At 43.2% G+C, this 13631-nt stretch overlaps 1 protein-coding gene across 9 annotated transcripts in view; it reads left to right on the top strand.

Annotated features, from left to right (window-relative positions):
- Positions 1–13631, top strand: part of LOC130179264 (receptor-type tyrosine-protein phosphatase mu-like) — a 149780-nt gene that overhangs the window by 134654 nt on the left and 1495 nt on the right. For 7 of the 9 annotated variants that reach the window (XM_056392138.1, XM_056392145.1, XM_056392144.1 and 4 more), the window contains 9 exons: positions 1627–1743; positions 3164–3318; positions 4023–4158; positions 6143–6292; positions 6693–6866; positions 7810–7941; positions 10972–11097; positions 12801–12964; positions 13205–13340. In XM_056392138.1, the coding sequence (XP_056248113.1) occupies positions 1627–1743; positions 3164–3318; positions 4023–4158; positions 6143–6292; positions 6693–6866; positions 7810–7941; positions 10972–11097; positions 12801–12964; positions 13205–13340 (1290 nt within the window). The remainder of the gene's footprint in view (positions 1–1626; positions 1744–3163; positions 3319–4022; positions 4159–6142; positions 6293–6692; positions 6867–7809; positions 7942–10971; positions 11098–12800; positions 12965–13204; positions 13341–13631) is intronic. The other 2 variants (XM_056392139.1, XM_056392141.1) reach the window with 2 other exon arrangements.

Below are 13631 nucleotides of genomic sequence, written 5' to 3'. Positions count from 1 at the left end.
GTACCTCATTAGGCCGTTCCTCTACAGTAGCTGAGCCTTGCCCGCCCCGCCCCACACCTTCTCCACACCTGCTTAGCTGCGGTGGCGTCCTCGGCGGGCCCCGGCCCCCAAACCGTCTGTTATATGATCCTTGTCCAATGGCGGGCGGTAGGCACAGTTGGTCACAGTGGTGGTGGCTCCACAGAGGGCCCCATAAAATCACTCCGCCATATCACAGTGGGCCATCTGCTCGGCACAGTTGCTGATGAACTCTGGGAAATCCTGGCACGCACACACTCACAGACACACGCGCGCGCGCACACACAGACACACAGACTTTGTCCTGCTGGTTTCGCACACAGGGGCGGCGCTCAGCACACTTTGATGTATGAGAGATTTGGTTTGGAAGGTAGCGTTGCTGATGTATGTGATGAGGTGATGCTACGTGGGCATCTTCTCTATACACTTAATCCATAGGCGCAAGAGTTCAAGAGCTGTGCACACACAGTCACATACAAAGTGTGTGCCCACACTAAAGAACATCTGTGTATATGCTGGCATAATTTAGCCCAAAGGCCAATTCCCCCCCGAACCAGGCGCCTGATTCAGAGTGATCTAATAAGGTAATGGCTTTTGCCTAATTCAATCTGGCTGGAAGCGGACGGTGGATTTGTGATTGTCATCGGGGATTAGTCATCGGGGGTGTCAGAGAGAGGGACCTGAAAGTCCCCCTCTGTCTGTGTCACTCCACAAACCAAAATCTCATTTCATTCCTAATCAGCACATAGACTCCAGAAATGAAAATTGAATCAAGTTGTGGCTGATGTCGCATTTATCCCTCATCAAAAATTATCATTCTCTGATATACCTCCATGATCTCAGTCCCTATTACCAGCCTTACTCCCTCAGTATCAACAGTTTAATTGAACAAGGGGGAGGAAGGGGGAGAGGGGTAATTTTGCACTCTTATGATACCTAATACAAGTAATATTTTCAGTGGGGTGTTTTAGATTTCTGCTGGGAAATCTGTTTTAAATAGCTGAGGGTTTATTATTTCATATCATTATTGGATTGTCATTATATGTCCCTCGTCCAATTGTAGTACACTATTTTTTTAATGTTTTGTCCCATTTCTCTGCACCGGTACTCAAAATTTTAAGGTGGAGAAATCGAACACCCCCTCTGCACCTACCCTGCGTTGTTCCAGCTTTCTTTACGGTCTACCTTTACACTCATTTTCACATTATCGACGTGAGAATGAAAAAGCAATAATGTGAGAATGAGCTCTCCATCGATACATAAGATTCCCATTTACAGCAGATCCTTGACCGCGGGCCGAAACTAATACGAAGCGAATCTCATTTTGACTTGAAAGAAACGCTTCAGAACCTGAAATATCAGGTGGCAAATGGGAGGTAACGTGATGTGACAATTATCTTCATTGGGGAAAAAAAAGAGAGAAAAAAAGTGATGGCCTAGCAAGACATTCAAATGGCTTGTATGGGTGTGTGCAGTGCAGGGAAAATCATTTTGAATGTAAATGTATTGCTGTGTATGTGTGTGTGTGTGTGTGTGTGTGTGTGTGTGTGTGTGTGCGTGTGCGTGCATGCATGTGGTTGTAAACACTTTGCTTTTGTCACTCCTCAGGTGAAGTGCTGTAAGTACTGGCCTGATGACACTGAGATCTACAGAGACATCAAGGTGACGCTGATAGAGACCGAGCTGCTGTCAGAGTACGTCATCAGGACATTTGCCGTAGAGAAGGTACACTTTTTAAACTTTGAATATGTTGAACAGCATGCATACTTTTTCAGCGTCAGCCTACTGCGCTCTCACACAGCTCGGAGGTGCTCAACTGAGTTACGGGTTATGTGCTCGGCTCTTATGGACCTTGACAGTAATTGCTAAGTGGTCCAGGAAGAGGACCGTCTTTAAAAGTCACTTGATTAAAAATGACTTATTTATGTTTACAGATATACACTTTATTAAAAACAACTCACCAATATTAAAACAATATGTCTTATACTGCTGTTAGTTGTTTTAAAATGATTCACACACTTTTTTCAAGCATCAACAACTAGCATGGCCCTTGACAACATTTCTCTACACATATTTACATTTAAGCCACTGTTTATTGTAGTATTGATATTTGAACAAAAACTCCCAGACTAATAGGAAATATAATGATATGAAAAGTAAGTCATTCTGAGAGGATATAAAATATAGCAGTTTATATAATCATTCATAATCTAATGCATTTCTCAATGGCACATTAGCCCCAGCACTGCTGCTAAGGAAGGACAAGTTCACTTTATCTACTGAAAGCTTTCCCAGCGGAACCCTCTCTAGCCATTATGTTCCCACTGTTTAACTTTAAATGTTGGTTAATTAACAATGAAAAACAAACAGTGATTTAGGTTACAGTGACATTTTAAGTCTCATGCTGCCACTTGTTATTTCCCAAAGCAACAGGTAATGGGTCCACCCACAGAATAAACTTAAATTCCAACCTCGTAAAACTGAAGCAAAGATCAGACGTGTCACATACTAGAGACCATCTTGCGATGGCGTCACCCTAGCTGCGACAACCGTCAACTTGTTGATGTTCTGGCCCATGAGTACTCATAAGTTATTCTATTATAACCCATCCACTCAGTGCTCATGGGTCAGACCACACCCATCTTCAAACTCTGCCTTTTATATTGACCTCAGCTACACACCTGTAAAGTTTCATGACTGCATCGTCCACAGTTGACAGACATAGAAACACACATGCACACACACGCACACACACACACACACACACACACACACACACACACACACACACACACACAGACACACAGACTCACAGACTCACAAGGTGAAAACAATACCAGTCACGCTGTTGTGGCTGGTAATAATCCTGTGTCCCTGGAAGGACCAGGCAAGACTGAGAAGTGTCACAGTAGGTAAAGAAATAAGGGCACAGCAGCCTTGAACATCCAGTTTGTTGTAAGATAATAGAAACTTTGCTCAACCCCCCCCCTCTTTGACCTTGTCCATGAAGTGAGTGTTTGTATTCAATCCAACCCTGTATTTGCTTTAGAAGGACCTCTCACATCGTCTGTACACTGCACCCTCTGTCTCCTCCCCACATCCCCGCCGTCTCTCTGCTGTGTAACATGATGACTCTGTTCCTCAGAGGGGGGCTCATGAGATCCGGGAGATTCGACAGTTTCACTTCACGGGCTGGCCGGACCACGGCGTGCCCTATCACGCCACAGGCCTGCTGGGATTTATTAGGAGAGTCAAGTCTAAGACACTGACCAATGCTGGGCCCATGGTGGTTCACTGCAGGTTGGTGTGCGCTGGCACTGAACACTCTGTTTTCATCCCGTCTAACCAGTTAGTGTATACTTGTGTATAACAGTTATCATAACAACTAGCTAACACTATTTTTCATCAGAACTTTTTAGCAGAGAAATGTTCCCAAAGAAAAGTGTTGACTGCAAAATATGTGGATTATCCTGAGAACCTGGAAAAGTATGATGCTGTTGAATTTTTTTAGTTGGAATTTGTCATTGCTGTTACGACGGCAAACAAAATCCCATTCACTTCTAGTGTATCTCAGAGGCAGATTCCTTCAAGTGAGGCTATGCAACCTTTTCTTAACAGGGGCCATACCAAACCAAGTCAGGCTGCAGCTGTAAGTGTAGAGAATTACTCATGAGTGCAACTTTTTATTTGTGGGAGAAGAATATGATATTCCAACTTTCAAAAGTAACATAGTATTACTTAAAATTCAAGGCAAAGCAAAACCAAAACTTCACAGTCAGACATCACTAGAGGCAAGTTAGAAAATGTTTTTTGTGAACCAAGCCTTTAAAATGTGGCTGTTAATTGCGAAGGCAGAAAAGCGTAAAAGACCTTTACCCATCACAATAATCCTGATAATCCTGTGAAAGACAACTACTAAAACCTATTTTCATTATGCTACACTTAAAATGTCATAACTTTAGGTGTTTCGCCCTGAAGCTTCTAATTGGTTTGCTTGTCTCCAGCGCTGGGGCCGGCCGGACGGGCTGCTTCATCGTCATCGACATCATGCTGGACATGGCGGAGCGAGAGGGCGTGGTAGACATTTACAACTGCGTGAGGGAGCTGCGCTCACGGAGGGTCAACATGGTCCAGACTGAGGTACGGCAAATCTGGTCCCGCAGTGGCCTCAGCAGAGCTGGTATCTCTCCACAGAGACTCCTGTGTAAAACGTGGAAGAGTGGGGGATGCAGCTTGACGGGCTGTTGTCATCAAAGGTGGATTAACTAGTGTCTGCAAGTAATTCTTAGCATAAGCCCCACTTCTCTGGTGCTCCAAAACAAATCTCAGAATTAATAGCAAAGAAGGGAGCACTTTTACCAAAAGCATGTATTATTTTTGAGAAATAAATCATTGCCTGTCATTTATTAGTCATTAATTCTGCAGCTTAGGTGATCCAGTAGGTAAAGGTTGTTAATCATTGTGCCAGTGAGTGATGATACCCATTATCTTTTAAAATGCAGCATAATTAATTTTATTTTTTCGCTGTCAGTCACTCGCAGGTACCAGTTCAAGTCTTGCATATTTCAAACAGTGGGAATATGTTTCATTATGTAACAAAAGAATCAAAATATTAATAAACCTCTGTCTAATGACTGTAAAGCAAGTGCTCTGTTTTAGCCTGGTGACTAGTGTTTATATTTACAGCATGCATTTGATGATGTAGTCGTCATTCAGGACACCTTTTACATTTCGAGTGATCATTTGTCACAAAAGACATTTATTGAGTTCCACACCCTAACTATTTCCCAGGATGCTAAGCACACATATTTGGCAATACATGCGATAATAAAAGGGTTTAGAGGCTTGTAACTGACAGCATTTAGCTCATATTGATGGCTGAAAACATCCCTGGCTCATCCTCCAGCTTTATGCCGGTGTGGACTACCGAAGGACTTTGCGCTTTTCTGAACACCGGCCATCTGGAGGTGTCCATAGTCTCGTTGAATGCATCATTTCACCGTAATTCCCTTTAAATCACAAGCGTCATTGGACTTAATGGGCAAATGTTTCATTGTTGACGTCCGAATTGGGATTCGAGTAACTGGAGACCAAATGTTGTTCACCCTGAGTCACTCTCCTCAAGTTCAGTGACCTTCAAAGTGTGTGTATGTGTGTGTGTTTTCCCTCGCAGGTGTTCAGGCTCGTTGGCACGGCTCCTCAGCCTGCGGCCAGACACTAACTCTCCGCCGTGGTTTAATCTGTCTGCAGAAATGAAAAGCCTTGTTGTTGTTTACAGTTTACAAGATCAGATAAATTCTGTCAATCTGTGGGTTCTGGTCTGACCGCCTTTTGCCACTGACCTGCTGACCCGGGCCGGGCTAGTCAAACTCTTTGGGTCAACAGTTTGCACCGGGCATTAGACTTAACAAATGGCAGCACATGTTTCTCTGTAAATCTGCAAATCAGTGACCCCTGTGAATGTGTGCAGATTTTGGTCCGAAGTGACAGGGGGGTGTCAGCTGAAAATGTCACTTCAGAAAAGATTTACATCAAGCCTCAAGCCGTGTCACCATGTCGACTGCTTGACTGACTGATGTGAGGAGGAGGAAATGTGTCGCGATTTCCTGTTTCCACTCAGCAGCAAGGGTTGTCTTTGTTGTTCAGACGTCAACGTTGTTCATGCCTTGATCCTGACAACAATGATGATGAAATCTCAACATTGCTTGGGTCAGCGGGGTTTCATAGAGTCATGACAAACCTGAAAAAGCCAAGGACTTTAAGAAAATACCTTTTCTTCTGGCCTCTCAATAGGAATCCTGCAGCTTTATTCATGACGTTCTATAAGAAAATTAAATCAGCTATGAACCAAAAAATGCAAAAATATGTAATGTAACCTTTGAACATAGACCATGACAAATATTAGTCATAGAAACGGCCTTAGGACTAAAGAATAATCATGTTAAGGTTGTTGAAAGGTCATTGAATTCTTCTGGCAAAACGCAGAGGAACACTGGCCCATGTATTTCTGCGAAAAAAAACAAAAAAGAAAGACATGTCATACTGGTGTCTTCTGCAAATGTTGTCCATTGTGATGAGTTGAAGAAGCCTGATAGATCCGCAATGAGGATGCTGTTTTTTGCAGGAGCAGTATGTCTTCATCCATGATGCCATTTTGGAGGCATGTCTCTGTGGCGACACCACTATACCTGCCGGTCAACTCCGCTCTGTGTACTATGACATGAACCGCCTGGACCCGCAGACCAACTCCAGCCCCATCAAGGAGGAGTTCAGGGTAAGGACATTTTGATATAGTAGGACGTTAAAAAGAACAGTGGATGTGAATCCCTAAAGAAGCATTATCTCAAGTGCAGGATAAGTTCACAACAACAGTAAACATGTTGTCTCTTGATGAATGGCACAGTCCCCCTCTGGGCCAATCAGGAGCAAATATATCGCTTTAATCGGTAATAGTAGCTCCCCTCCTTGGACCAATCAGTGTGATATGAGATGCATCGTCCCCCTAAGTTTCATCACAGGCGCATCAGGGGAGTCGGAGCTATCGCTAACGTAACTGATTAAAGAATTGCATTGTTAATTACCATATCGGGAGATAATTAGCACACTTGACGCCCAAGTGCGTACCTTCCAGTGTTGGTATGTCACTGTATGATAATTCTGCTTCAACCCGACAGACTCTGAATATGGTGACTCCCACGCTGCGGGTGGAAGACTGCAGCATCGCCCTGTTGCCCAGGAACCACGAGAAGAACCGCTGCATGGACGTCCTGCCTCCAGACCGCTGCCTGCCCTTCCTCATCACCATTGATGGGGAGAGCTCCAATTACATCAACGCTGCGCTCATGGATGTAAGAACATGTCCGATTTTAAGCCTGTTTTCTCGCATTCCTGTGTAGGGTCACTTAAAGGAGCTCGATTTGGAGTCTTCCTAATTGCATCACTGTAATTTAAAGTGGTATATTGACAGGAAGTCTCCTCTCTGTGTGAACGGAAACTTTCCCATGTGTTGCTTTTACTGTCAAACGCTTATCAGTAGTGTCAAAGCAGGTATTTTGCCCTCTGAGAATATATGGAAAAACATCACGGTATAATGAGGCTACTGTGAGTGGGAAAGCTGGTATTTCAGCCTTTTATACAGTAGACTTTTCCTTTGAGAGAGAGATGTAGATTTTAAAATTAACATTTTTTTTTTTCATTTCAATTGTCCGCATTCAGCCCTGAAATACTTCACTCAAGGGCCTCAAGGACTTACTGTACTTGAGACTTGACTTGAATTGCTCTGACAGACTTGCCCCCCAAATACTTAAAAACCCCTCTGTCTTGCGGTCAAGTTAAATTGTCCCTGGTTGAGCAGTTATATGTCACAATAACTAAAAGGCACCACAAGACAACAGAAAATGCAATGTATAGCAATTTTCGAGTGATAAATTAATTCAGGGTGGACCTAACAGAGAACACCTTGACAAGTGATGGACTTTTTGGCTCTTGCCTGGATTGAGCGGGTGACCTTTTAGGTACAGGATCCTCTCCGTTAACATGGGCTACCTCTGGGAGCCAGAAACCACATTAAAAGTGCAGCATCCTAATATAATCTCCCTAGACATGGAATCTCCATTAGAAAACAACACTCAGCGAGAGGCAGGTCAAAGGATGGAGGTCATTTTAGAAGTGGTTATAGTTTTATTTTAAGTTATCAGCTTACGTACTGTATAACATGCATGAGATGTACTCAGTGATATGTTTTTAACTCATGCTTTGGCTTTTGTCTCTATTTACCTCCCTTTCCTCCAGAGTTACAAGCAGCCTTCTGCATTCATAGTGACACAGCACCCGTTGCCAAACACAGTAAAGGACTTCTGGAGATTGGTGCTGGACTACCACTGCACTTCCATAGTAATGCTCAACGACGTTGACCCCGCCCAGGTAAACCCGACCTGATACATGTGCACAAACACTCACACACAAAGCATATAGAAAAATAATCCTCCAGGGATATTGCCAGAGGTAGGCAGGCTCACAGATGACACACGGAGCAGTTCCTTTCATCACAAGTCTGTATCTAATAAAGTTACACAAACAGCTTGGGAACTGGATTCAGAGAAAGATTGCTTTTTTTTTTTTTTTTTTTTTTTTTTTTTCTCCCCCAAGTATGAACCCAAGGATGTATCTTCACTGGCAAACACATATATATGTGTACACAGAATATGTTTGAAATGAGGTAGATGCTGCCGAGTGGAAGAGGACTTGCTATGAAAGCATGGGTAGATGGAGAGACAGGCCTGTGGAAGAGACTCTCCAGATTTCTCAGCCTGAGGCTCTGTCATAACACCCGGGGATCAAAGCCTGAAGCCAGGCTGCTCTCCCCTTCCAAATCCCCTTTCCCTAGGTGACTGACTGACTGGCTGACTGGATAGAAAAGGCCTTTCATTCAATATTCTCACTGTAGGCAGCCAGTCAGCCAGCCGAGGAAACAGCACAGGTGGAATGGGAGGAAGGCGGAGATGGAGGCGAGGGAGGTGGTGGTGTACTATCTTCTCCATCAGCTCCTTTGTTTCTGCATCTGTTGAATTTGTCAGGTTTTGACGCACTCTCAAAAGAGCTAGATAGAGGCGCTTTAGCTGCCACACACACTGTATATGTGTCTTTGCTTTTTATGCATGTAAGAGAAAGAAAGTGAGCGTGTATTTGTTTGTCCATCTGTATGCATGTACCCAGGCCTGTTATTTGTCTTCTTTTCAGGTTCGGTCTCTTTTTCTTTTTTCTTTTTTTTTTTTTTTTTTCTCCCCCAAGTATGAACCCAAGGATGTATCTTCACTGGCAAACACATATATATGTGTACACAGAATATGTTTGAAATGAGGTAGATGCTGCCGAGTGGAAGAGGACTTGCTATGAAAGCATGGGTAGATGGAGAGACAGGCCTGTGGAAGAGACTCTCCAGATTTCTCAGCCTGAGGCTCTGTCATAACACCCGGGGATCAAAGCCTGAAGCCAGGCTGCTCTCCCCTTCCAAATCCCCTTTCCCTAGGTGACTGACTGACTGGCTGACTGGATAGAAAAGGCCTTTCATTCAATATTCTCACTGTAGGCAGCCAGTCAGCCAGCCGAGGAAACAGCACAGGTGGAATGGGAGGAAGGCGGAGATGGAGGCGAGGGAGGTGGTGGTGTACTATCTTCTCCATCAGCTCCTTTGTTTCTGCATCTGTTGAATTTGTCAGGTTTTGACGCACTCTCAAAAGAGCTAGATAGAGGCGCTTTAGCTGCCACACACACTGTATATGTGTCTTTGCTTTTTATGCATGTAAGAGAAAGAAAGTGAGCGTGTATTTGTTTGTCCATCTGTATGCATGTACCCAGGCCTGTTATTTGTCTTCTTTTCAGGTTCGGTCTCTTTTTCTTTTTTCTTTTTTTCCCCAGTCTTTGTTCATGACTGTGTCTCTCTGCATGTGGGCATGTGTGTGTAGGTGCAGAATCTGTTCATTTGGTGTGTGTACACTTCCAGTAGTCTGATTTAGTGCTATGAGCTGTGAGCTGGCAGTGCACTCGGCAGGTGCATGTTCTTAACTGGGCTTTCTCTCCTGAGGAGCGGAAATAGAGGAGATTTTGCTGTTCTTATGAAGCTGTCCCAAAGGTTTATTTCTCCCTCTGTACCTTTCATCACTGTTGCCAGAGCAGTCGGTAACACTGTCTGTCAATAGGCTACCTGCTTCTTAATACTTTTAATTGGGGATACAACTTTCACTTATTTGTATTTTACAAAAAATAGTAAGAAGTACTCAGATTACCTAGAGTCCAATGAGGGCATTTTAAATAACTTGATTTGCCCATTCAGCACTTCAAAAGTCAGTCATAATTAATGAATTTACAATAATGTAAAACTAAGAAAAGCAGCCAATTATGTTGCGGTTAAATCGCTCAATGGTTACAATAGATACCTAATGAATTAGCAGTTGAAATGGTTAGCTAAATGGTTGAAATAGAGAATAGCTTAATTAAAAATAATGGATAGTTGAAATAGTTAGCTAAAAGTAGCAGACAAAGTTTCCACTGCTTCCCAACCGTTTGTCAGAAACAGTTGAAATAGTTGGATAAAAGTAACAGATAAAGCATTACTGTTAAAACAGCTGAAACATGAGCTTAAAGAAATCGATATTGGTAGCTAGAAATAATGGATAGCTAAAGGTAGTGGGTAAATGGCTGGTAGTAATAAGAAAGGAAACTTGACTAAACCAACTTAAACATTGAGAGTTTAACTGTATAAAAATCTATGCAAACAATATCAACTTTTATATTGGTAGTAGTATTAAATGACATCCGGTTCAAATGAACACATGTGGAACATGAGTGCTACAGTTCATCTGACTGTGGTTTGGGAACAATAACTTAAATAACCTATTATCAACTTATCTTTATGAAGTTTTTCTTCATAGAGACAGTCTGCAGATTTTCTATCACTGTGAAAAATATAGTTAAAAAAAAAAAAAGGGTAGCAAGAGGTACGAACAATTAGCAATGGTTTTTGAGGAATTTCTGTTTGATTTGTTGAACAAAGCATCAGATGATTAGTAGAAGGCTCTCGTCCTTACAAGCACATCTGTGTTTAGTTTTTGGTCAGATCAGAAATTCCAGATGTTCTTTGAATGTTCCCCACTGAAGAAGCAATTCATCATACTTTAAAAAGAAAGCACTTCACTTTCACACATAATTCAGCTTCTTTCTTTCTACCTCTTGTACCTCATCATTGGTGTCCTTGAACTTTGTACAAACCTCTTTAACGAGTTAAAACGAATGTCACAGATTCACTCAGTATAGTTTGGATTCAAAACTAATGAATCATGTTCTATTTTCTTTGGTTTTTTTTGTGTGTTTTTCTTTTTTGTGTGTGTATGTGTGTATGTGTGTGCGTGTGTGTGTGCGTGTGTGTGTGTGTGTGTACCTGCCTATTTTGTTTAGTTGTGCCCACAGTACTGGCCAGAAAACGGAGTCCACCGCCACGGACCCATCCAAGTGGAGTTTGTCTCAGCCGACTTGGAGGAAGACATCATCAGCAGAATATTTAGGATCTACAACGCGGCGCGGGTACGGTGACACAGTAGGGTCATGCATCAAACAGAAAAACATTTATTTACGCTGCATTTATGTGTGTAGGTTGACATGTGGTTTTTCTGCTCTGCTGCCCATTCTTTTGTATCTTCAGTAACTTGCTTGTCTTCCCTGCGGTGATCACAACAGCCAGTTTATTCTGTGACTGCACATCTCACACATCCCACTCATATGCTGGCGCGTCCATTCAAGCTGTGCAGTGGCGGGGTCATTATGTTCTTTAACTATGCCTCAGCACCAGTGATTGGACCAACGTGCGATTGCCACAAGTCACATGTCTTTTCGGCAGCTTTTGAACTTTTCACATGTAGTTAAAAAGGTAGAAAGTTTCCCAGCAATCAACACTTTCCAACACCAACCAATCATTTTGGTTTTACATACACGATAAACAACTTGAAAAGAAATTCCCCATGAACCTAGATCAGTGTTGAAGGGTAACGAGGTGATTAATGGGATAGAAGAACTTTTCTGTAATATTACATTTTCTTTTTGTTAAATCATTGATAGTTTTACTCTTTCAGGGGTCCACCTGTTTTGGTTTTTGACCGCCTGAAATGAAGTGATGTCTACTTGTAACCCCTGATCACAGGCTTTTAGTGGTGTTAGTGTGCATGATTAGTGAGCAGTTTAACCTAATTTTCCTTCTCAGATCTTTTGATTTGAATTACGTTTAGGAGCCTCAAAGAGATGTGAGTATCCAGTATTTCACAAGCAAATAACAATTATTAGAGGAACGTTAGGCAAACACAAAGAGAGATACATGTTTGTGTTCTTATCCCTTTAATCATCCTGTGACGCCTCAGATTTATCGTGGGACCCCATGGGGAGTCCTGACCTCCTGGTTGGGAACCACTGCTCCAGATAGGTACTGGAACTACTTAATGAAGAATCAGTCCCGATGAAAGCTGTTGACAGCATGTCGTGTGGATGATTCAGACAAACTAAGTAACTGATACTGAACAAGTTGTTCAACAAGTTTCATATTTCAGTGCTGGGAGCACCACAAATTCAGTGCACTTGCCTCTTGTTGGAGTGGAGGAACACATCCCGGAGATGGGCGTCTCACAGCTTGGGCAAATAAAATCAAAACTATCTGCCACGTAGACACTGCATCACTACAGGTGATTTTTGTGATTTGGGTAAACTGACCCTTTAATTTTGAGCTACTAGACATCACAGCACAGACAGGATCCTGACCCGTGCCGGCATAACCTGCACTCACCTGCGTAAGCTCCTTACCTCAACAGTCTGCCCAGGGTTGTCAATAATCACTCGTCACATTTACATGTTGCATCCTCTGGCCGGCAGAGGCACCACCGGCATGTTAAGTGCGACACAGTCTAATCACACATGATCACCGACAAGTGTTATTGATCAATATGTCTGAGTGTGATTTAGAGAGTGTGTATCTCAGATTGCTTATCTATCTGTCTCCAGCAGTAACAGTGTTCATCTATCAACCCGTCTATCTGCCTCGTTCATCTGTTCAGTGACTCTTCGTGCCCTTATCCATCTCTTGTCCTGCTTGTCGCCATCGAGGCTTAGCTTAGCCCTGCATCTTTACAGTCCGATTGCATCTTTGCACAACAGCGATTAACCAACACCGCCACCACCCCCACCCCCCACCACCTTGTCTATGTGTGTTAACCTGGGATGACCGGTGTGTCCTTCCCCTCCAGCCTCAGGACGGCTACCGGATGGTGCAGCAATTCCAGTTCCTGGGCTGGCCCATGTACAGAGACACGCCCATGTCCAAACGCTCCTTCCTCAAGCTGATTCGACAGGTGGACAAGTGGCAGGAGGAGTACGACGGGGGCGAGGGACGCACTGTGGTCCACTGTCTGTAAGTTTCCCCCAGCACCCAGTGCAGGAGGAAGTTCAGTCAATGCTGGCATTAAAAATGAAACATCTCCACCTACTGACTGAAGAGCTTTACTGCAGCAACATAAAAAGCAGAACTGTGGAACTCCTCCGTCTGCCATGGCCTACACTATCACACCAAAACCTTCTATATCACACAAAAATTTCTTTTATTCAACTGTATTCAGTTTTCTAATGCTCGACTCTTCTGTTACGACCGTAGGAATGGAGGCGGCCGCAGTGGAACGTTTTGTGCCATCAGCATCGTGTGCGAGATGCTTCAGCACCAGCGCTCTGTGGACGTTTTCCACGCTGTCAAAACACTGAGGAACAATAAACCTAACATGGTGGACCTGCTGGTGAGGAGCCCTTTCAGCTTTTATGAGACTTGTCTGGAAATTTACTCTTTATAAAATATTGTTAGTGTGTTTTAACTTCCACTGAGCACCGATGGTTTGAGAGTAAGAGCTGCTCCACCAATTTATGAAAGTGGTATTCTATAATGAAATAAGAACTGTTGTACTTCTTTGTAGTAGTTACACTGAAAATATAGTTAAAAGCTATCTGCAGGGTGTTCTGGTGGACATTAGTCTTTGGTTGCACTGCATTTTCCCTTAATTTTCTGTCAGCTTTCTTCCATACTCTGTCCA

Source organism: Seriola aureovittata, chromosome 12 (genome assembly GCF_021018895.1).
Source record: "Seriola aureovittata isolate HTS-2021-v1 ecotype China chromosome 12, ASM2101889v1, whole genome shotgun sequence".
Taxonomy (NCBI): Eukaryota; Metazoa; Chordata; class Actinopteri; order Carangiformes; family Carangidae; genus Seriola; species Seriola aureovittata.
The sequence above is the reverse complement of the archived record's forward strand: the minus strand, read 5'-3'. Positions and strand labels throughout refer to the sequence as shown.